This window comes from Bombyx mori, chromosome 14, assembly GCF_030269925.1.
Source record: "Bombyx mori chromosome 14, ASM3026992v2".
NCBI classification, from domain to species: Eukaryota; Metazoa; Arthropoda; class Insecta; order Lepidoptera; family Bombycidae; genus Bombyx; species Bombyx mori.
This window is the reverse complement of record NC_085120.1, coordinates 5,777,418-5,802,033: the sequence shown is the minus strand read 5'-3', so window position 1 is coordinate 5,802,033 and position 24,616 is coordinate 5,777,418. Positions and strand designations below refer to the sequence as shown.

The 24,616-nt window shown below is 36.3% G+C and overlaps 1 protein-coding gene across 8 annotated transcripts in view; it reads right to left on the bottom strand.

Moving 5' to 3' along the window:
- Window positions 1-4,384: 4,384 nt before the first annotated feature.
- The window catches only part of LOC101746970 (homeodomain-interacting protein kinase 2), a 127,359-nt gene continuing 107,127 nt past the window's right edge, over window positions 4,385-24,616 (bottom strand). For 7 of the 8 annotated variants that reach the window (XM_038015257.2, XM_062672042.1, XM_062672039.1 and 4 more), the window contains exons 6-24: window positions 24,299-24,434; window positions 22,711-22,929; window positions 21,053-21,207; window positions 20,133-20,309; window positions 19,155-19,308; window positions 18,745-18,846; window positions 18,229-18,339; window positions 17,934-18,065; window positions 17,018-17,143; window positions 16,344-16,591; window positions 15,656-15,721; window positions 14,901-15,011; window positions 13,596-13,717; window positions 12,601-12,737; window positions 11,767-11,961; window positions 11,138-11,218; window positions 10,512-10,603; window positions 9,843-9,935; window positions 4,385-8,627 (exon numbers count right to left, since the gene is read on the bottom strand). In XM_038015257.2, coding sequence (XP_037871185.1) covers window positions 8,483-8,627; window positions 9,843-9,935; window positions 10,512-10,603; window positions 11,138-11,218; window positions 11,767-11,961; window positions 12,601-12,737; window positions 13,596-13,717; window positions 14,901-15,011; window positions 15,656-15,721; window positions 16,344-16,591; window positions 17,018-17,143; window positions 17,934-18,065; window positions 18,229-18,339; window positions 18,745-18,846; window positions 19,155-19,308; window positions 20,133-20,309; window positions 21,053-21,207; window positions 22,711-22,929; window positions 24,299-24,434 — 2,602 coding nt within the window. In that variant the 3' untranslated portion in view covers window positions 4,385-8,482. The remainder of the gene's footprint in view (window positions 8,628-9,842; window positions 9,936-10,511; window positions 10,604-11,137; window positions 11,219-11,766; window positions 11,962-12,600; window positions 12,738-13,595; window positions 13,718-14,900; window positions 15,012-15,655; window positions 15,722-16,343; window positions 16,592-17,017; window positions 17,144-17,933; window positions 18,066-18,228; window positions 18,340-18,744; window positions 18,847-19,154; window positions 19,309-20,132; window positions 20,310-21,052; window positions 21,208-22,710; window positions 22,930-24,298; window positions 24,435-24,616) is intronic. The other variant, XM_062672040.1, reaches the window with a different exon arrangement.

Below are 24,616 nucleotides of genomic sequence, written 5' to 3'. Positions count from 1 at the left end.
AGTTAATCTAATCAATACCAAGATTTCGTAACGAGAGGGAACCACACTGATTAGTGAACAATATTAGTCGATTAGATTTATTAAAAGTGCTTCATAGAAAAAAAGTTATGCAAAAGAAGTTATTGTCTCAAAATACATTTAGAGTTACTCAGTTGTCCCATATTATTAAAATAATACGTTACAGATATTTAAACATTGAGATCTCGATATTCAATAGTGTTAGACCATATGCTCCACCTTCCGGACACATAATACAATAATACTATAATATAACTATTTACAGTTACGATACAGTTACACTTAGGCACATCGATTGTTATAAAATTACAATTTATTTAATTCGAAATCGTGATCCTGTTACAATTAGCTAGACATACTACCACAAATCTCGTACATATAAAGTGATTTACACGTAAGATATCGATAACAAATATTTAAATGAATGCATAATCTACAACACTGATAATAATTTAAAATGCAACTTCTTTTTCTTATATAACACTACGTATATAAGGAAAGAGTCATAAGCCGTCAGACTCGGGGATATTTGATAAATTTGTACTTTAGTTTCCCCTTCGTCCTAGCGTATTGGCTGGCATAGTTCATATTAAATATACTAAATTTTGTGAATCTGAATATAACATTATTCTAATTTGGTCGTAATCCTATTTTAGTGAGACATTAGCATATAATAGTGTGGTACGCATATTTTAGTAAAAATGTGCAAATCAAGCAACATGCAAAACCTATTATCGATCTTTTAGTTTTTACAGCGAAATATATAGCACGTAAATGTCAAACATCTCTGACAATTTCGATGCTCTTAAACAGCCCCTAGGTTTTGCATATCCTTCAATTTGCTAATAATTTGCAATTCTACACACAATAAATAACCAACACTATAGTATATAATAATATGCTGGACGCTAATAAAATACTAACAGTAGTGAAATGTAAAAAGACGAATATTCAACTTTGGACACAAATATCACGTTTATTATAAAGAGTATGTAGTAATAAATTTATCGAACTTACGAAACGCAGCAGTAGGTGATTGCTGATCAAATGGCTTAGCCTGCTAGCTTGTTCAAAATCTGTAAGTTTTTTAATTATTTTTTTTTATTGCTATATGAGTGGACGAGCTCACAGCCCACCTGGTGTTAAGTGGTTACTGGAGCCCATAAACATTTACGACGTAAATGCGCCACCCACCTTGAGATATAAGTTCTAAGGTCTCAAGTATAGTTATAACGGCTGCCCCACCCTTCAAACGGAAACGCATTACTGCTTCACGGCAGAAATAGGAAGGGTGGTGGTACCCACCCGCGCAGACTCACAAGAGGTCCTACCACCAGTAATGAAGTAACAGTTAGTAACGACGGGCTTTCGAAATTTACTCCTTAAGAATGTCGATTCAAATTTTGACTTCAGTCTAGAAAACAAATCCACTTGATCAGAATTCGATATGACACGGTGCTACACTACGCGTAAATTACACCCACAGCTTGTACAAATTGTATACACTATGATAAAAATCTAAATTTAATAAAAGCCATCGCTACATCTACACCCCTGATATTTTTGAGTTCGCAACGATTTGAATGAGCTCGGAGAAAGCCTCATATCATCATTTATAACCACGAAGCTGTTTGTATTTAAATTCCAACATTAATTTATTATTATTAAACCTTTAACTGGAAAATTTTACGAAAATTGAAAATTTGGAAAGTACGTTATCGTCAGTAGGTGTTGCCAATCGTAAAAACAAAATAAAGTAGGTACGACATTGTGTCCGAGTCAACATCCAAACCGTTGCTTTGTAAATATTACTTAACTAAATTAACGGGTCTATTGCCCTATTCATATCTATAAGCTCTACATAATTATAAAAGACTCTTTAGACATCTGTGGATTGTTATACGGTTTGATATCGGAGGTGCGTCAGAGAACTTCAAAACAGTCTGGCTGTTACAGTTGCTGTCGCACTAAGTACGAAATTTGGACGGCAAAAAGTTGGTTATAGTCGTATGGTAAACAAACTACCGTTGTAATAGAAATTCATAAAATACAACATCTAAACGCTACTAGTAACATAAAGAATTGATTATAAAATATTGAGTCGTAACTTTCACATCTAGCGTGTACTAATTCAGCAGAATTTAAGTTACATTCAATTATTAAACTACACACAATATTAAAGCTCATGAAAATCTTGCATTATTAATTCAGTGCATATGAGACCGAGATCATAATTCAGTAACTGGTCATATCTACTCATCAATTTCTATTACAAGGATCATAGATATTATTATACACTTATTTATTAATTTATTAATTTTAAAGTTCATTTTTGCATACAATAATATGAATACGATAATTTATTCATTCTAACAGCGAAACATTAAAAGCGACATCAAACTAAAGATCCAAAAGCAACAACTACATTCACTATGTAATGACATCTAATTTAAATCCGAATGTTATACTTAGTACATACGCAATGTTGCAATGAAATATAGCGTATTTCAAAATTGTAACTCTAATAGATTATTACGATGCAATATGTAATTTAAAATGACTAGATATACATCTGGATAGACATGTGGGTACTTTTATTTCAATTAGACACTGAAAAAAGACCATTGGGAACCTATTAAACAGAACTTCTGTGACAGAAGTCACATACTAATTCTTCTACATAATAATATATCCGTACAATTAAATTTATCAAAGTCCGCCCTACAAAAATGTTTGTAATTATTTTATGATTCAAAAAGCTTATTAAATATTATCACACACATAGACACCTAGTATTTGTAGAAATTTCGATTATAAAAGTTTTAAATCTATAAAACTATTAGCAGACTAAACACTAACAAAATTCATTTTGCTTTATGCTACATCAGACTTCAAATTAGAAAAGGTAGATAATTAATTAATCTTAATTCAACAATCAAATTTATGATTTATCTAATAGTCGAATTTTAAAAGTTAATATTTGCGAAAAATATCTTTTTCTCGTGCAACAATTTTGACGTACAATTTTGATCCTTATATCGAATCGTTTTTTTGTTTTTATTTCTCAAAGTTAACTCGACGCTTACGAATCTTCAATAATTAATTAAGTTAAAGATTTTTTATAAGAGTATAAACGTGTTACTAGCTTAGATTAAAATTAATAACATCACATCGATAGACAAACTACATGTAACTACGTCTGCTACGTATGCTTCTTGCTATAAAACTTCAAAAGGCGCTGCCGTCGTCCAACCAAATCTACTTAGTTAAATACAATATTAATAATGTAATTTAATAGTATTGTGATTAAAAATATTAGAAGAAAATGCAAATTCATTCTATATATATTGCGGAAACACACACTAAATTTTCCTAAGGATACTCTAAACACCAATATTTGTCACTATTGACACTAAGAAGGGGCTGAAAACTGACTAAACAGCAAATAAATTTAATGATTATTGTCTGACACTGGGTTATTGTCGAGACAGCAGCTCAAGGCGTCAACCGCCAATCTATTGACTATTTATTTAAAATCCTCACATCGCAGCTTACCTGGTTCTTATGTTGACGCCAATTATATTAAACTATTTCCACAAAAATTAAGATTAGATATTAAATTAAATTACCAATCAATCTACCGTGTAAATATAGCATTCTTTTTATAATTTTATCCTTTATTTACAATCGAAAAAACTTCATAACTCCAAAAGCGCATAACTACTACAGAAATCACCAAAGGTAAATCATGGGTCCTTGCTCTTTGGTTATAATAAGTACGCGGCTATTTTCAAGAACCTAAAATACTTCGCAATTTTTAGGTAAGGCGCGATGCGAGTTCACGTGATCATCGTTGTGACGTCAGCTATTCACCACCAAACATTACGAAAGATCGAGCGTGGAAATCGTCTTCCCTGAATATGATTCACTGCTCACATGTTATATCTCAAACCATCAGACGAGAGGCGTACGCTGTGAATACAAATGTCTCTCAATGACTACCTTCACAAGCGAGGATTTCTCTTCAGACACTGAATAATAAATAGCCGTTGACTTCACAATGATGATTAATTTATTTTAATTCTAACGATTGCGACGAGAACAAAAGACAGGCCCACTAAATTATAAAATAAAAAATGAATAAAAATGGGATCAGGAACTCAAGGAGTAATTAATCTATAATAAGGGATGTTGACTAATGTTAAAACGAAATCAATCTAAATGACGTCAGCCACTTTGAAATGTTAAAATAAGTCAACATCCCTCGTGCATATTTTGAACTCGCTGTTATGACATTCATCGAAATGTCAAACGCCAAATTCAATACACACAACCGGCAAAGGGGTAAAAATAAAAATAAAATAAAAAAGGGATATTTGGATGTTTATTTACATTTCGCTCTCTAATAATAATAATTATTCGATTATTATTGAAGGGAAATTAAGCAACATAAATTCCATACCCCCCGATAACCCACAATTACACGAATTTTAAAACAATATGTTAATCATTTTCTTGTGTTACACAAGCCTATAATGCTAGATAAAACAAAAAAAAATACCCATTACTTTAATAGTTAGCTCTCGTACACGGTACAGTGTTATAGTGATATTAAAAACAAAGCCTTATAGTAGTTTCACCGATATTACAATCATATTATTATGAATAAAATATAATCACAGTAATATATAAATAAATCAAATAAAAAACCTAATAATGCATCAATGCATGTTGTTGTTGCCTTACAATATAGAATGTTAATGTTACAATAAGAGTCCAATTACACTCGGTATGGTCTATCATAAATCATCTTATCAACGATATTTGTACATTGATATCGAGTCCAGTAATAATTAAATTATTCGTAAATAACATTGAATTTATTCATTTTCAATTTCAATGTTGATTAAACGGTGAAACTAAAAAAAACTTAACTAAATATACATACAGCGGGGCACTAATAATTCGGTTAAATGCAAAAAAATTTATACAAATGATTTTTTTTTTATTGCAACAACCCATTTCACAATCAGTTATTATTATTTTTTTTCTATTTTATTTAAGATCACAGTAAATCGTACCGATACAGTTTACAAAGTTCTATCCAAACATATGCCCCTGATATGCAAAATATTAAAATAATAATAATGATAATAAGGCAAACTCAAAACGTCTAAACAGTATCTCAGCGTTTTTTTTTTACTACAAGATAAAGAAAATATTATTAAACATTCCATCCATCAATACAATTAATAATATGCTTAAATAATAATAATAATAAAAAACCCAAAACTCCGATAGAATCTTAAATTAATGTTTTTAAATGTATCGAGGGTAAAATGATTGCAGTGCTTTCTGTACAAGATACGTTTAGTGTGAAATGATTATATTATGTGCACATTCGAACAGAGATCATTGACTAACGCCTCGATATGAGGACAATCTCGCTTGGATCCACACGGACAGGATTGAATGGACTCTATATACTATTAATTAAATTATAGCATTTTAAGTTTCTAATCCCTATACAAATATCAAACTGATTAGAAAATATTTATTATGAATGAATCTAACAATCCACACGACTTCACTATATATTTCAATTACGTTAATCAAATAATAAAATATTGTGGAGTCCATAGTCAGTTAATTACGTTAAAACTTATTTTTGTAAATATAAAGAGTCCATTTAATATTAAAAATCCGTAGGAAACAGGCCATCACATTGAATAGGTAAACATTGCTTGAACAAAATTGTCTTTTATATCTCATTTACTAAACATATTTTGAAATTATATATTTATTAATAGCGAAATTAAGATTTTGATTTTATTCATTTAAAAGATGTTAATTATGCAAACGTTTCCCATATTGAATGCGATGTCCACAAATGAGATGAAACAATTAAAAAATTAATATTAAAAAAAAAACAATTAAAACTATAACCGTAAATGAAACTTAAATATAATATTATTGTCGGGCAGCAAAGCTTTTTCACTAAATACGATAAAAATTAACATTACCATAGTCTTGTCATAAAAAAGGTTTTTCTCTTTTTAATTGACGCTAAAACAACTTTAAATACACAAAAAAAATATCATTAAAACTGCATTTATCTATTCAACTAAAAGCCTTAAAAATAATTAAATTTATTATATTAAATTATAGATATCAAGTTCGTGTCACCGACAATGGTCGGTGTTACCGGTTAATAAATGACTGAAAAATTGTACGATATGACTAAATCATTTAATACTTGTTATCAATTAAATTGACCCAATAGCCGTTGTACACACATTAAAATCGAGAAGCATAAATGAACGATAAGATTACTAAATATACAAATTTGTGTCGATTGAAGGAAAAAATAATAATTAAAATACTAATGTATTTTTATTCCATAAAATAATAATAAAAAGTCTTCTATATTATTATTATTATTTAAATAGGCAAATCACCCACAAACTTTCCTTAATTAAGATAATAATTGATGAAATTAAGAGAAAAATAACATTTGGGCCTGTCAAAGGCAAGCTTTTTAAAAGTATAAGTAGGCAAAGGGAACGTCATCCCGAAAGACACGACACTAGGTCAACGCGTCAACGACCGAGCGTCACTAAACTAGTCAAAAATTAAACTAATAAATCAATCGCAGTCGTACAAATAAATTGCATTATGTATCATTAATATTTACTTAATATTTTTTTTATTTCTTTTTCATTTACTTTCAAACGATTAGTTTTTAACAAATTGGCTTCTATCTAATGTGAATATACATGCATATTACACCCTTAAATATTAGTGTGTACTAATTAATATAAAAATTCTTGAAATCTAACATCTATACAAGTGTTCCGTCACCACGCCCTACACGAAATAAACATACACATTAATTATTTAGAACTATTAAAATGAAATAGGCGACGTAAGTATTAAATAGACACAGCTCATGAAAGCGAGCGGAAAACGCTCTACACTACGAATACGGTAAATAACAACTAAACATCGAAAAACGAAAGCATATACACTAGACCTAAATACAATTCTAAACGAATGAAATAATAATTGACGAGACTACTAAGGTCCTTTGTTATAAAAAAAATCGCGTTTAATTCGCATCACTAGCGCACGCGCGGCACTACGGCCCCGACCCGTAACGCAGCGACGTCAACAACTCGCCATTACAAGATTTGGTACAACACTAACGTCTACGATAATTATTAGTAAATGCAACCTAATCGATCGGCTTTAGCGATAAAAATCAAAAATTTACAATCAATATAATACAAACGAGAGAAAACGGTAGTAGTAATGAATATATTGAAACGAAATCAAAACAATAGTCACTAGTGCATTCCTCAGCTTTAGGGGAATGAACGTCGAATAGTGAACTACACGTCACAGTACGGTACACACGGGTACGTATCGAAGTATAAATAAAAAAAATATATATACATATATTTCACAAAACGAACAAACATTTTGTACATAAACGTTTTGAGGAACCAGAGGAACATTATTACGCGCGCTTACACACTAGTCATAGTTTTATTAAAAAATCGCAGTGTGATTATAATTATATCGTTATTGGTTCCTTTCACTCTCGAGCGCCCTCCGCGAGCTAAACACACGGCGCCGCGCCCGAGGGACGCCGAGAGGGTCGACTCAACAATATTAACCGTCCTATCTTTATTATCATTCTACCACATAAAACACCGAATCTTTATTAAAATTTATAAATAGTTTTATCAACGTGCTAGAAAACAGACGACAAAAGGGAGAGATCATCAACAGTTGCAGAAATTCAATTGAATATATAAGATACTGATGCTAAAATTGTTTTATTAAAATTTTAATTTGTCTCCCTTCTTAATATCTATTATCGTGCTCGGACACTAGACTCTCGCGTCACTACAGCACCGAAACACACGCAAATTACAGTGTGCTTAGTGCGAGTTTTTTAACGTTCTCGATAGCGTAAACGTTAGCTCATATTTGTATGTAATGGCATCGCTTGCCTACGTTCGCCGCTAGGGGCGCTGTTCCAACTGCATACAAAATTGGGCTAACTTTTACGCTATCGAGAACGTTAAAAAACTCGCACTAAGCACACTGGTGAAGTATCCTCATCATTAACTGTATATTTATTTAAAGGGCAATTGACACTTGGAGAGTTTCTCAAACGAAATCGTCACGTGCCTTCGAGCATTACCCACAAGCACTTGACTATTTAGATCGGCTAAACCGGTCGTTTTAAACAGAAACCAATATTGGTAGACTGTCACCGTGTCAATGACCCTTTATAGGCCGCTCCACACTTCAGGTGAGAAATACGGCGCGAGTTATTCGTCCTTTTAATATTGGCTTCTTTGATGACGATTAAAAGCGGATAGAAGTCGGTGGAGGAGATATCGCAAGTTCGCACGTGGTTCTGGGCTGAGTGTGGTGCTGTTGGTGGCGCAGTTCAGTCGGTGTACCACAGGTGTTGCTGGTGGTGCTGCGGCACGAGGTACGTGGGGGAGTAGGGCTGAAGGTAGCCGGAGAGCCGCGCGTTGGCGTGGTGCGCGGGGGGAGGACCAGCCACTCCGCCGACACCGCTAACTCCGCCCCTGTGTTTAAATATTTAATCGTTTAATACTGTAGTTTAGTATTTTTTAAGGGATTTTATGACCTGGTAACTAAGGCCTTTAAGTAATGTCTTATTTTAATTAATATTCTTATTTTCATGAAAAATTATAATATGGAGTGAAATGAAATTGAGATGATTAATTTGAGACATTAATCAACTGGGATGAAATTAAATGAAATGAGATGATATGGGATGAAAGTTTTAATTTAATGCTATAGTTGTTGCAAAGTACAACTGCGCACCGCCCTTAGTGGTGACTAATCTGTATACGGACTTTTTGGTGGGAACGCGAGGAATGAAGGTTGTGTGATTTGTTTTATTTTGTCTGTTTAGTATTTCTCCAGGTTTAAATGTGTAATAAAGGTGGTTTAGTAACTGTTTAATATCTGTGAAAGTGCACAAATGCGGGAAAACCAAACAAATCCGCTGGACGTAACTTTTCGGGATCCTCCAAAAAGTCCACTGAAAAAATCTTAGTAAATGACCACCATTATATTGAGATTATATGTCATTCCATATCATCTCATCTCATTTAATCCCAGTTGATTAATGTCTCAAATTAATCATGTTCATTTCATTTCATTTCACTCCATAATTATTATCATTTTTCATAAAAATAAGAATATAAATTAAAATAAGACATGACCTAAAGGCCTTAGTTACCAGGTCATAACATCCCTTTAAAAAAATATCTGTATACGCGTCAATGTATATAATATGTACATGTAGCTAATGTAGCTACTGACGGCCCCGTCGGGTCCACACTCTAACGAAAATGCGTATTTACAATTACAACTACAAATAAAGGCCACGCGCACTCGTACTTTGTAACAACTATAGTTAGTACATATTAAGTTGAATAAGTTAGTTAAGTTGAATCCGCACGAGTAAGTACCACCACCCTGCCTATTTCTGCTGTGAAGCAGTAATGCGTTTCGATTTGAGGGGTTGGGCAGCCGCTGTAACTATACTTGAGACCTTAGAACTTATCTCAAGGTGGGTGGTGGCATTTACGTCGTAGATGTCTATAGGCTCCAGTAACCACAACACCAGGTGAGCTGTGAGCTTGTACACTCATCTAGGCAATAAAAAAAAGATGAGGATGAGGTTATAATTTAACACCAGGTGGGACCGTGACATCGTTCCATTATTAATCAATATAATAAATGTTATATAATGGATTTATATAACTCACGTGTGATAGTGATAGGTGGGAACGTATAACGGAGGCGGGAGGTATCCAGGCGACACTCCGCCTCCCGGGGACAGCACGCCGCCACTGCCCGGTCTGTAATAATACCAAATTGTTTGCGTTTAACTCAAACTAAAGCTTAAATTCACTTCATTGGATGGCAGATACAGTAAATTTCTTTATGAAAATCTTCGAGTATATTTGTTTGGGATTCTCTCACATATCTTTCCGAAACCTATGGACAAACGAAAACATCCTAGTTTTACTTTTTTTTATTTTACCTAAGCTGATAGCCTTGAGAGGCTATGTCAGCGTAACCTAACAAACAAGTGGGTGAGCTCACGGGGCTCAAAACTGACGACGTTGCTAACACTAACCCTAGCAAGAGCAGTGCTTCGCAGAATCTACCACCCGATCTGAAACTCGATACAATGAGAAGATCCGGCGAGAAACTCAGCGTGTCTGTGGGTTGGCACATTCTAGAATGTTAATGCGACCTAAACGTTGACGTCACCGTACAAAAGTGTACTACTAAAATTACGATTGACATTCGTTGTTTTTGTTTTCACCACGACGTGCCTTTGGCTGGCTTTTTATGAGCTATAAAGTATCAGCCCATGGTCTATTATATATGAATGTAATGTCGATATATGATGTATACGCTGGCCGTACTTGTAGTGCGGATGCGGGTGGTGGTGCCAGGCGTGGGGCGCGTGCTTGTGCGCTGCGGGCGGGCCCGGCACGTACTCGCGACACCCGCCGCTCTGCGAACAAAATACAGATTATATCACATTATTTTTTTAAGGGATTTTATGATCTGGTAACTAAGACCTTTTAGGTCACGTTTTATTTTAATTTATATTCTATTCTTTTTGAAGAAAGATAATTGGGGTGAAATGAATTTACTGATGGTAGGACCTCTTGTGAGTCCGTACGAGTAGGTACCACTACCCTGCCTATTTCTGCCGTGAAGCAGTATGCGTTTCGGTTTGAAGGGTGGGGCAGCCATTGTAACTAGACTGAGACCTTAGAACTTATATCTCAAGGTAGGTGGCGGCGTTTACGTTGTAGATGCCTATGGGCTCTGGTAACTGCTTAACACCAAGTTCGCCGTGAGCTCGTCCACTAACCTATGCAATAAAAAAAATGAAACAAAAAAGATAAGAAGAACAATAAACAGTTTTTATATTTATATATAGAAAAATAATCGTTGCTCTAGCTATAAAAGCCACATATACAAAGACTAAATACGACCATAAGGTCTACTGGTTAGAGCTCAAAGTTTAATTAAAACTTACGCTATCCCTCTTATTGTGCTGCGGCGGCGGCACGTACTGGTTGCACTGGTAGTCGTTTGTTTGACGTATTGTTGAACCATTCTGTAATAAATAAAAATTTCAATTAAAAACCCAGCACATATCGTCTTCTCGCATTAAAACTGTACTAGTGGTCCCGTAGTAGTCGAAATTCGACTATAATTAATTGAAACTGTAAGTTTGCACACTATCATACTTCTATAATCAAAAATTTCGCCAAGACTACACTATAGAAAAATATTAATAAAGACAAACAATATTTAATCTATTCTCAATTTGACCACAGACGTCAAGAACAAAAGTTTGACAATAAATAAATAGTAGGTATGCATGCGTGTGTGCGTCAAATACATGGTAGTGTGTGTAATGTTTTTTTTTATTGATTCAATGTATTTTTTTGGCATAAATTAAAAAAAATTATTAAGATTCTGCACTCCTTCTCTATATTCTCTACAAGTGTGGAAAATTTCATGCTCCTCCGTCCGCGCAATTTTCGTAAAAAGGGATAAAAGTTTTCTCAAGGTGGGTGGCGGCATTTACATTGTGGATGCCTATGGGCTCCAATAACCACTTAACACCAGCCCCATCTAAGCGATAAAAAAAAAAGTAACCGTTGCGTAATGATGATGGTGGTCCACGGCGACGGGTTCGCGCTTGGCCTGCGCCTCCTGCTGGGCGAGCGCCAGCAGCCGCTTCTTCTGGCTCTGCGGCGTCGGCTGCGGCTGCTGGCGGGAGCTGCCCGGCGCCGCGTGCTGCGGGACCGCCGGCGGCTGCGGCTGCTGCGGCTGCGCTTGTTGTTGTTGCTGCTACGACAAATTATTTGTTATTTACTAACTGCACTCGAGAGAAATCTTTCAGTCGGAACTGCGATGAAGACATTAAATTACGTTCATTATAGATGGCGTGTAGTTTATAAAATGCAAAACGACCTATAAAACGACCGCGACGGACTGACAAAAAATATAATCTTTAAAATGTATTTTTTGTAATAAAACTTAAAGTAGTTCTTATTTATATCGATCGGTTGATACCAATTTTTGAAAAATAATAATATGAAAAAACGTTTTGTGAATGGATAGAATACGGAATGAATATGTTAGAGGAAGTCTGAAAGTGGCACCTGTGACAGAGAAGCTGAGAAGTGCACGTTTGGGATGGTATGAACATGTGATGAGACGAGATGAAAATGAGGTTGGTAAGAGAGTGTTAACTATGAATATGGAAGGATATAGAGGAAGAAGTAGACCTAAGAAGAAATGGGTTGATTGGGTGGATTGCGTGAAAGACGATATGGGTAAGAGGGTGTGAGCGAAGAAATGGTATATGATAGAGGAGTATGGAAGGAGAAAGCATGTTGCGCCGACCCCTGGTGACTGGGAGAAGGGCAGGATAATGATGAATGATAATGATGGTATGCAATATGGGAAGATGGGGAGATGCGGTACCGTATGGTGGTGGCAGGCGTGGTGCGGCTCGTGCTTGACGGCGCGCTCGTCCCGCGGGGAGCGCGCGCTGCAGATGACGCCGCCCGGCGCCGCCACCAGCGCCACGGGCCCGCTCGCCGCCGGGCACTCGTTGCCGCCTGTCGCGTTACATTCAAACATATGATATTATAGCACTTGTTATAATCGAATACAACTATGACCTGACCTGATATTTTTTGGAAGTGCTGGATCGAAATTATCTCGGGAACTGCAGATATATAAGCTTCGAAAAACATTCAAACAGACCCCACTTAATACTTGATTGATTTTGTTAATCATTTGTGAATAAAATCTCCAATCATATCGTGCCTTCAATTTATTATAATTTTCTCTTTTGCATGACCATTTTGACAAAACTAATTTAGGATGTTTATAATAGTGTTTTAACATACATAGACAATAATAATTGCACTGTTCGAACAGAACATCGATAACAAGGAAGAAATTACAGGATTTTCAATTAAATTTCTAACACATCTCGATGTCAATCCCAACGCTATAAGAACACCGTGGATAAAACTACCTAAGGTCAGTGTTCTATGTGCCTTTTGAGACGGATGTATGTATATCTGCGGGAGAAAGTGGAAATGTCGTAACTTACATTTTGGGCTAAACGACTTTGTACCTTATCATATAATACATATCGACGCTTGAAAGGCAAACGTGACTAAGCGACAATGCGTGAACTTTACAGTAGACTAATTTAAAGTTGAAATACCTGAAAAAAAAATCTATTTTAACGAATCTTTAGGGTTGAAATGATTTTAATAGACCTAGAAATATATTTTTTTTGCGTATCGAATATGGTTATTGTCTATAATTTATGTACAAAGCAGTTATTGTCGCTTAGTCACGTTTGCCTTTCTAGCGTTGATATGGTTCTAGTACAAAATTTGTCTTTTCAAGTTACGACAATTTCGCTTTCTTCCTTCGATATGTGAAGTGGTGGGGCTGACCGTTTTGTCGTTGCCTCGGCTCGTCGTCGTCGGAGTCGGAGATGGTGATGACGGACACGGCGGGCGAGGGAGTGTCGCGGATGGTGATGGTGGCGCCGCCTCCCTCCCATCCTCGACCATTCCTGTAATCAAACACCAAACTATTAAAACCTTTCTTAAATTCTCACAACACATTAAATACCGAAAAAAAATTATTGAATAAATGTAAAAGAATGATCATTTTTAATACACGAACATCGTAGTGTTAGATTACTAGCACAAGAACAAAAAAAAAAAACAAGTCATCTATATTTAACAACTTATATCTCAAGGTGGGTGGCGCATTTACGTTGTAGATGTCTATGGGCTCCAGTAACCACTTAACACCAGGTGGGCTGTGAGCTCGTCCAACCATCTAAGTAATAAAAAAAAATAAAAAAAATGTTTTTTACCTATTTCATGCTTTTTTGCTTTACATAGCAATTTGAAACGGCCTTTACATAACATTACTTCTCTCCTTTCATTATTGTTTTAATTTTGCCCTTCATAGGCTTCGTAGTTAAACGATAAGACCACATCCACCAAACTAACACAAACCAAATACTAACTTCACAATACCCAGACCACCCCGTCTCCTGTGACACAATGATTTAACTAAAAGATATTCGTGGCAATATCCACTAAAAACTTGTACTCTAGTAATTTATGGATTGCATGGACCTAGATTTAAAAACTAAAAGTAGAAATAAAAATTGATATGCACATGTTACCGTTACTAAAATAAAAGATGTTTCACAAATACGAACAAATTTAAACGGCAAGAATAATTATTTCTGTTATGAAATAGTTTTTGATATAAATGAAATATTAAGATGGAACTAGCACTGATAAAGTTTTATTGTTTTAATTCAAACAGCATTATTGATTTTCATCCACTCATCCTAGCCTAGGTAAAGTCCTTTGGGTCATTAATAAATCCTCCGTCCGAAAAAAAACTTTTTAATTTGTCCTTGTCTTTTTTATGTTTGTTTATAGCCATTAACTACTCGCCCTTTTAGCCAATCTTACCTTATTTTATATTCAAATTCAATAATCTAGCACAATCAGTGAAAGTCGAGACTTTACTGAGACTCCAATGATCTTTTTCAACGAGCCACGCAAAGTGGGGGCAGTCAATTTATACATTTCCCTTCCACTCTAACTTTTCAGTTACTTTTGGATCGAATAGCGGTATTATTCAAAGTTCAAACTAATATTAAATCAATAAAGTAAAGAAATATCACTAAGCTTCAGGATCCCGCCAAAAATCCTGTACATAAAACTCACGTGTTTTCATTGTGTTGATGTCTGTGCCTGGACGGCGGAGTGCCTTCCTTCACTCGCTTCTTCACCGGAGACAGCTGAGTCGGTTCCTTCTTACCCCCACTACTCGCCATACTGGAAATTATAATGCATTATTTAAAATAATGTCTATCACAAAACAAAGGATCCCAAAACACAATAACCAAACAAAAAATTAAACATCATTTTGTTAATCATATTTTATAAAATATTTTAAAGTGTCATTGAAAATGTTTAAAAATGAATTCCTCTAATTTTCTACTATAAAAACAATACATTAGCAAATGTTAATTAATGTATAGTCCCTTTAAAATGAATTTATGTTTAAATTTAAAATTTGATTTACTTTTATACTTAGATGAAACTTTCCTTTTATTTCATTGAGATAGCAACATTTATGACACACAGAAATAATAACATGAATAATTTCAATTACATCATTAATACAATTTATTATTAAATACTACAAGCAGATATATAAGAAACAAAAATATAAAAAAAAAATATCATTCCCGCTGAGTTTCTTGCCAATTCTTCTAAGGAAGGAGGCTATTTTTTGTGAATTGGCGGTAGTTCTTTTGACGTTCAACAATTATGTACATACTTTCATTTATGTTGAATAAATTTTTTTGATTTGATTTGATTTGAAAAAGCTAAACTAGAGTCTATTGCGATTTATGTTTTATAGTAACCAAATAAGTGTATGAGCAGAGAATGAAAAAGATGGAAAGTGAAGGTACCTGTGTTGTTGTGTTTGCTGGGGCGGCTGATAGTGGGACACCGCGCTCGTCTGCTGCTTCGTGGATCTGTTGACAACCAGTTAGTTGAGACATTTGTATTTACTTTATTTATTTATTTAATACATTTTGTACACACAGCTGTTAGAAGCAACACGACATACAAGGATACAGAGTACAAGGGCACTACTTATTTCACGTTGAAATCTCTTCCAGTAGGCCCGCAAAAGGAAAAAAGAATTAGGAACACAAACCTAGTGCATACAGTAAACATTACATATAATAATATATACATATTACAAGATACAAAACAATATATATATTTTTAATAAACTTGATCTAACCGGATTTTAGCTACATCCTGTATATAATTATCTACAGCAGCGGTGCGCAAATTAAGAGTCGCGATTCCTAAGGGGGACCCCGGAGGTTTTTGGAAATCGTCATTATTTTTATTTTGCGCTCTATTTAGTAGCTCTTAATAGTAGCAGCTCCCTCTATTTAAGGAGTCGCCATAATTTTTTACTCCTGAAGGGGTCGCGTAGTCGAAAAAAGTTTGCGCACCACTGATCTATTTTTATCACTATTGGCTATTTTAACAAAGAACAGCAGACGTGATCAGTAAAGGCGCATCCAATTTTGTGGAGAATTTGGTTTATATAAGTCAATACAATTAAAATCTCTTACATACCTTTTATGCGAGTGATGGTGATGCGGATGGTGAGGATGATAGGGATCCCAAACGTCAGGATCAGGTAGTGGAGCCGGTTCGACAATAAGTGGCGCTCGCCACTCAGCCACCTCTCCGACCCCCGCCACGCTCGCCACGCCGCCCACCCCCGCCACGCCCGCCACGCCTGCCACCCCGGCCACGCCCGCCACGCCATGCTGGTGGTGGACGGCAGCAGCGGCTGCAGCTGCGGCCGCGAGCTGTTGTACCTGTAACCGAAATTAAGTTTCATACATATAATACAACCTTTAAAGTTTTATTTTTGAGTAGATCAGAATTCTTTTTTTTTTCAAAAAACTACATTTAACATCTCAAATTGAACTCAAAGGTCCAGTGTTAGACATCATAAATCCAACTATTTAACCTGAACGTTAATAAAATACAAAAATTGACGGCCTTTCTAGTTCTATGGTATTCTTGGCCTTTTTTTTTGGTAAAATGTTTCCTTATTACGAAAGGCAAGGGGGATCTAAGCCCATTCAGCCTTGTCTGTTCTAGTATTCATAGAGATTAAGTAGTATTTAATTTTTCTTAATCTACTAAAAATAAAATAATTTACTAAGCTTCATTAAGATATACCTTAAAATATGTGATATACGTACATACGTATAGTGATTATACTGAACAATACTGACATTGGTAAGTTGGTACGCCGGCTGGCACAGGATGGAGGACACGAACTGGTGCGGGAAGGGGTCGGCCCTCGCGGCGTACTGTCGCGCTCCGCTGACGCCGACGCGACCTCCTTGGTACAGGCCGTACTGCAAGAAACAAACATCATGACATCCGTATTTCAAGTGTAAAATTTTTCAACACCACAGAGCTTTAAAATTAAACAAATAAATGGATTAAAAGGAGACAAACATAGCTTAAGTCTGCGAGGTAATGAGAGAGAACATTTATAAAGGTTTTACTTCTACCGCATGTAAATTGCCCAATTTTTTTTCATATTCTTGACATATCACAATAGTCCAAGATTTAAATGTTTTCGCAAAAGCAAAATCATTGTCCATCTATTCCAATTAATTCCATCTGACTGTTAACTAATCGGGTAATTCGTTTTTGTTTGAGCACGTAATGTATCTATACTAATATTATAAAGCTGAAGAGTTTGTTTGGTTGAACGCACTAATCTCAGGAATTACTGGTCCGATTTGATATAACATCACACTAAGACCAATACAAGCGAAGCACCAATAAAGAATGTTTCAAAATCGGGGTATTTTTCCCTTTTGAGAGCTTCCACTCCGTGCGCTGCGGAAACGATTAAAGTTCCGCTAAAGTAATGTATGAAAGAATTGTTCCCCTTTAAAACATCTAAAAAAAAGTCCGCGACAGAAATCGGTGAACATATATAGATAAAAAATTATGGTCGAATTGATAACTTCCTCTTTTGGAGTCAGTTAAAAAGTGTGATCTTGGTACCTTAAATAACTCCTTACATTTCACTTTCTACGTAAATGAAGAGGCGAGTAAAATTTAGCGTTTTGCCAAAGTAAGTATTCCACGCGGATGAAGTCACGGGCAAAAGCAAGTCTCATGAATACGTACGAGGTTGTCGTATGGCGCGGCCCGCAGCCGCTGCTGGTTGAGGGTGAGGGTAAGGTGGTGGGGGGCCGCGGCGGGCGCCACCACGCCGCCGTACTCCGCGCCGCCCACGCCGCCGCCCGACCGCCGACACACCTGCGACACGCGGACATCAATATAGTTACACAATTTGACTACATCAAACTTCCAAGTAACAAATTATAAAGCTTTTTAAGCTCAAATGATTTAACAAATCCAAATGTTAGAGTATAGTAAAGTTTATTAATAAAAAAAAAACAATTCAAACAAACATAAGTACCTCCATCATTTGCACAGAAGCCTTGACGTTGTTGCAATGCGCGTAGTCCACTAGGTGCGCCAGCGTCACGAAGGCGTGGTTCAGCGCTTCGCCCGGTGTAATCCTTCTCTCCTGGAAAATGCACAAACTTTACTATACTGCAGAGTACGTGCTGGTGTACGGCACACTGGTCAGTGTTGATCAACAGAAATTGTCTATTCCTATTGAGACATATATTTGGAGCAACTTCTATCATAGAATAGAAGATTTGCAACAAAAGTAAAATTTTGATACGTCCTGTCCTTCTGTATATGACCCGTCAAGAAATGACTCCGGCTCGATCAATATGTTTCTTTTGTCATTTTATTAATGCATACTAATGCTAATGTCTAGTAATGTATACTAATGCATATTAATGCATATATATCGACAATCATAACTTCACAAAAAAATATACAGTGTATGGTTGTCATCGATAAAACAAAAATTACAGCTCTTAATAAATTTAATATTGCAATTAATGAGGTCTAGACATACCTGGTCCATAGTTAACATTCTCTTTAGCAAATCAATAAATTCCCTTCTGTCAGCCTTCTCAGCCAACAGCTGACCCCCCTCGAGGTCCGTTGGCACATTCACCTAAAACATAAACGAATTTTCAATTGACACACCATAATAATATACTGGGACAGTAAAGAAGTTAAAACGAGATGGATAAACACAAAACACTCGTTATGGACTTGAAATCGCGAGTTCAATGACCTCCAGTGAACGCGCGCGCCCTTGAATTCGAGATTGACAACTGCAGCCGAGTTAGTTACCGAGGTACGAAAGAAGGTCAAGAAATTAACCGCGTAGACCAGAAATAACGCATTATGCAATGTATCCACGTCCTTTCAGATGGAATCTCACGATCGATTTTACAAATATGTATGTCAGGTGCGCACCTGTCCGATGTCGTCGAGACAGTTGAAGATGTACTTCCGGGCCTCCTTGCTCTTGATGCCGGTCTCCAGCTCGTGCTCCTCGGGCGTCTTCAGGCGCCAGAACGGATACGTACTGTCCACATCTCGGTAAAAGAACTTCGCCGTTTTGCTTGCACTGCAATGCGAATACAAAATTGTATTTGGGTATTTCGAAATAAGAATGAAAAATTAATTTTGTCTAGTGGTGTCTCTATAGTCGAAATTCGACTATAATTAATTGAAATTATAAGTTTGGACATTATTATGGCTCTATTGTCAAATATTTATTATACTTCAGATTTCGCTACACTACACTATAGACAAATAATATTAAAGACAAACAATAATAATCTGTTCTTAATTTGACCACAGACTTTAAACAATAACAAAAGTTTGACAATAAACACAGAGTATATTATGTATTTTTGTATTTCGAAATTGCTAATATTGAAAGATTTATTTTGACTAGTGGTCCCTCTGTAGTCTAAATTCGACTATAGTTAATTCAAATTATAAGTTTGGGACATTATTATGGCTCTATTGTCAAAGACTATTATTATACTTCAGATTTCGCTAAACTATAGACAAATAATATTAAAGTCAAACAATAATAATTTATAATTTGACCAGACTTTAAGCAATAACAAAAGTTTGACAATAAGCACAGAGTATATGTGTTGTGTCAAATACATGGTAGTGTGTGTAATGTTTTCTTGATTGATTTATTAAATTTTTTATGCATAATTTAAAAAAAAGCTTAACATTCTGCACTCCTTCTCTATATTCTCTAGAGTATGAGAAATTTTAAACTAATCCGTCCGTGCAATTTTCATAAAAAGTGGTACAAAGTTTCTGTTTCACGTTTTAATATATAGATAATTTAAAACATTTACACTTCCATTCTAGATGTATAATTAAGGTTTTTATTTTTTTTATTTGGCACAAATAAAATGACGTTACCTATTGAGCATGTGCTCAGTGGGCAAGCCCTGTGTCTGCGAGATGTATCTGATCTGGTCGTATTCCGAGGAGCCCGGGTACAGCGGCCAGCCCAGGAACAGTTCGGCCACGACGCAGCCCAGCGACCACATGTCGATCGCTTCGCAGAACGCCAAGCCCAGGATTATCTCTGGTGCTCTGCAAATTTATTTCTCTCAAAAATTTATCCATCTGCCATTATTAAAAACGCGCATCTTACCGACTTATACTTTAATTACCGTCAGCTACAAACTCAAATAACGATATTTCTATCTGTTAAATTAAAATATCCAAAAATTCGTTGTACATAGTTGTGTATTTAAAAATTATTTTCTATGAGTATGTAAATAAACAAAATCCTACGAATGTGTAGATCTACAGAAAGAATCGTGTACCGTATTACCTTAATTTAAGTAGTTATTAAGTTTTAAAATATATATACACAGATGTTTAAATATATGTATTGTGTTGCTTTTTTTGTACACTTTAATTTATTAATTTCTTTGTTCACTTTCTACGTGTCATGTTGATTAATTTCCACAGTGATGGAATAACGTAACGTATAATGAAAATCAAACCCGCAAAATTGTAATTTGCATAATTACTGGTGGTAGGACCTCGTGAGTCCGCACAGGTAAGTACCCAACCTGCCTATTTCCGCCGTGAAGCAGTAATGCGTTTCGATTTGAAGGGTGGGGCAGCCGTTGTAGCTATATTTGTAACCTTAGAACTTACATCTCAAGGTGGGTAGCGGCATTTACGTTGTAGATATCTATGGGCTCCGGTAACCACTTAACACCAGGTGGGCCGTGAGCTTCTACTTGTCTGGTTTTTGGTTTTACCTATTTTTAATTTTTTATGATTTTTTTGTACTAATTACATTTTAGTGTGCGTCATCTCACCTGTAGTATCTGCTCTGCAGGTAGGTGTTGCAGACCGCTTTGCTGACGTGCGAGGCGCTGCCGAAGTCGATGACCTTGACCCGGTACGGCTGCCGAGCCGGCTCCACCAGCATTATGTTCTCCGGCTTCAGGTCCGCGTGGATCAGGCCGAGTTGCTGTCAAACGAAATTAAGCATGTCAAAATAAAATTTTGTTTGAACATTACCGTTGGCGTTGATTAATCTTAAAATAAGAAAAAAAATATTGGACAGTTTGAGTTATAGATCCGTTTGAAACTGACTCACGTTACAGCCGAATAAGTATCAGCCCCATGATGAGAAATTGAAACTTAAACCTCATGGCTCAAGGATGACCTTACAATACGCCGTCCGTAAGTTCGATTTTTAGCCGACTTCAAAAAAGAAGGAGGTTCTCAATTCGACCGTATGTTTTTTATGTTTGTTACCTCATAGCTTTTGACTGGGTGAATGCTGGGTGAAAAACCTTTCTCGGGATATTAGTTCAAACAAGCAACATTCTAACAGCGGGTACACATTGGACGCTTTGAAACGTGTGATTTACTAACGCGAGTTTTGAAATCTAAAAGTTCTTATTGACGCGTACACATGCAAACGCGCGCTTCTGACGCGCGCTCTCAGAAATTCGTTGGAACGCGCGTTGCGCGGGCGGCAGCTGCGCGCTTGTAGATACATGCGCCGCCATTTTGCTGTACATTTGATCGCGCGCTTTCGTGTAGGGTGCACGTGTATTATGGAGATCGAACACTTCGATACAGATTTATTTATAGATGAAATCCAAAAGCGTCCAACTATATGGGATTTGCAAAGTCCAGATTATAAAAATAGCATATTAGCTGGTAGTATGTACACCTTGCAATCATGTCTGGAGTAACGAGAATGGATAGAATACGGAATGAATATGTTAGAGGAAGTCTGAAAGTGGCACCTGTGACAGAGAAGCTGAGAAGTGCGCGTTTGGGATGGTATGGACATGTGATGAGACCAAATGAAAATGAGGTTGGTAAAAGAATGTTAACTATGAATGTGGAAGGATATAGAGTAAGAGGTAGACCTAAAAAGAAATGGATCGATTGCGTGAAAGACGATATGGGTAAGAGAGGAGTGAGCGAAGAAATTGTATATGATAGAAGGGTATGGAAGGAGAAAACATGTTGCGCCACCAGGTGACTGGGAGAAGGGCAGGATAATGATGAGTATGTACACGTTGGTAACGCTCGTTAAACGGCGTGCTAGGCGCGCTGTATGTATGCTACAAGCGCGCGCCCAACGCAACTCATTTCGGATCCCCCCGATCCACTAACGGTGCTTTTAAGTACCTCAAGCACCGGTCATCGTTGTCGTCAAACCCGTCGCTTGCGACGAAGGGCTAAATTAGCCCTCAGACACAGCCCACTGAGTTTCTCGCCGGGTCTTGTCAGTGGGTCGCGTTTTCAATCCGGTAGTAGATTCTGCGAAGCACGGCTCTTGCTAGGGTTCGTGTTAGCAACGTCGTCAGGTTTGAGCCCCGTGAGCTCACCTACTAGTTAAGGTTACGCTGATATAGCCTCTCAAGGCTCTCCTCAGTTTAGGTAGGAAAAAAATAAAACCAACTCAACTCCGAGCGCCTAATGTGTGTACTCGCTCTAAATAACGACTCACTTTTAATTTGAGCAGCGCCGTCAGGACCTGCTGCAGTATCGGCCTGATGTACTTGAGCGGCAGCGGCGAGAACTTGTTCTGCTTGAGGAAGTCGTACAGGTTCTGCTCGAGCATCTCGAACACGAGGCACGTGTGCGAGCGGTGCTGGAAGCACTCGTACGCGCGCACGAAGTTGAACTCGTCCGCCGACTCTTGAGAGAGACGCGACAGGATCGAGACCTGAACGTTTTGAAAACGATTTTGAGCAATGTATGTATCTATCTCATGAAAATTCTGCTCCATTGTTTATGAACGAGTAGTTATTATCATAGTAGTTAAAGGGTTAAACAAAATATACATCAATGTACGAATTAATTGTGCTCGATTGATGTTACTCGTGGATAACAACTCATATATGAGTCGTCTATTATCAAAGGTGGCAATCTGTGCATTTGGACAAAAAAATGTTATTGATATGTCAATACAGATTGATTTGAATGTAATCGTCTCCTTCAAAGAATACGGTTCAAAACCTGCATTAAATAAAGTATTAACTTGACCTGTTATTTATCTAAGATGTCGTTCAGAAGAGTTTTGTGACTGCCAATGGAATACAAAGTCAATAATTCGTTTTTCTGATTTACCAATAATTGTCCAAAAGTCACATTGCCGGCTTTGATAATAGTCGACTCATATGACAGTGTATTCGTGTTAATACTTTGACAGTGCAGTTTTATTTAAAACTAGCTGTACCCACCCGTCCGCTTCGCTGGGCATTTAAAATTAACATTATTATTTCTCACCCCCACAAAGATTCTCATCATTAACGCCCCCACAACTGGTGTAGGGAGTTCAACACTCATATAAATATTAGCCTATCCATTGAGTACATGTATTTTCTACATGGATACCAAGTTTCAAGTCTATCAGATGCACGGTTTAGTAGTTATAACGGAACATCCGTAAAAACCACTGTAGATTTATTATATATTATTTAAAATTTAAAATTAGCCTAATAAAATACGACAGTTTCATGACTTCAATGAAAAATATTGTCCCAAACTTAATTTCGTGAAAAATGTATTCTTTGTTTGTTTGTCATTATTAATAACCCGAGCTCTGAAGACACTCGAAGATGGACGAATGAATACGGAGTGCTCACCGCTACAGGTCATTTCAAAACATTTGGATTAAAGCCAAAACTATATTGGAACTTTTGAAACCGATTAAATAATATCGAAAAGAACAAAAATACTAAGGTATATTTCATCTTTGGAATGCAAAATAGTTTTTTTTTCCCACTTATAACCGAGTATCAAGACTACGCGTCAAAAGTTCTGACGCGTCAGACATTCTGGCACCATTTCAATGTTTTAACGTATTTCTTCCAAGTCTCTTCTTTTCTATTTTATTTATTCTTTTGAAGGTTCCGAACCGATTGTCGAGCGAGCACTACAAGTGTTTAGGCCATTATACTTTTTTTTTTTTTTTTATTATGATTAATAGTGTTAATGCACCTAAGGAATGTCAATATTGGCGATATTCAAATATAGTTCACTTATAAGATATAATAAAAATGCACATGATTAAATGTCCGCGTAATGCTGACCTCAATCTGCCCTTGGCGCGCATAGCTAGGATGGTTCTTTAGGATCTTGATGGCAACTATCTCGTTGGTGCCCTTCTTCCAGCATTTCACTACTTGCCCGAACGTGCCTCGCCCGAGGAACTCCAACACCTCGTACCTGAAAACGAATTAATATACAAAATAATAATATAAAGCAAAAGATTTTAATGTTGTAAACTTCATTATAGGACCTTATACGCACGGGTAGGTACCACCAACCTGCCTATTTCAGCCGTGAAGCAGTAATGCGTTTCGGTTTGAAAGCTGGGGCAGTCGTTGTAACTATACTGAGACCTTACA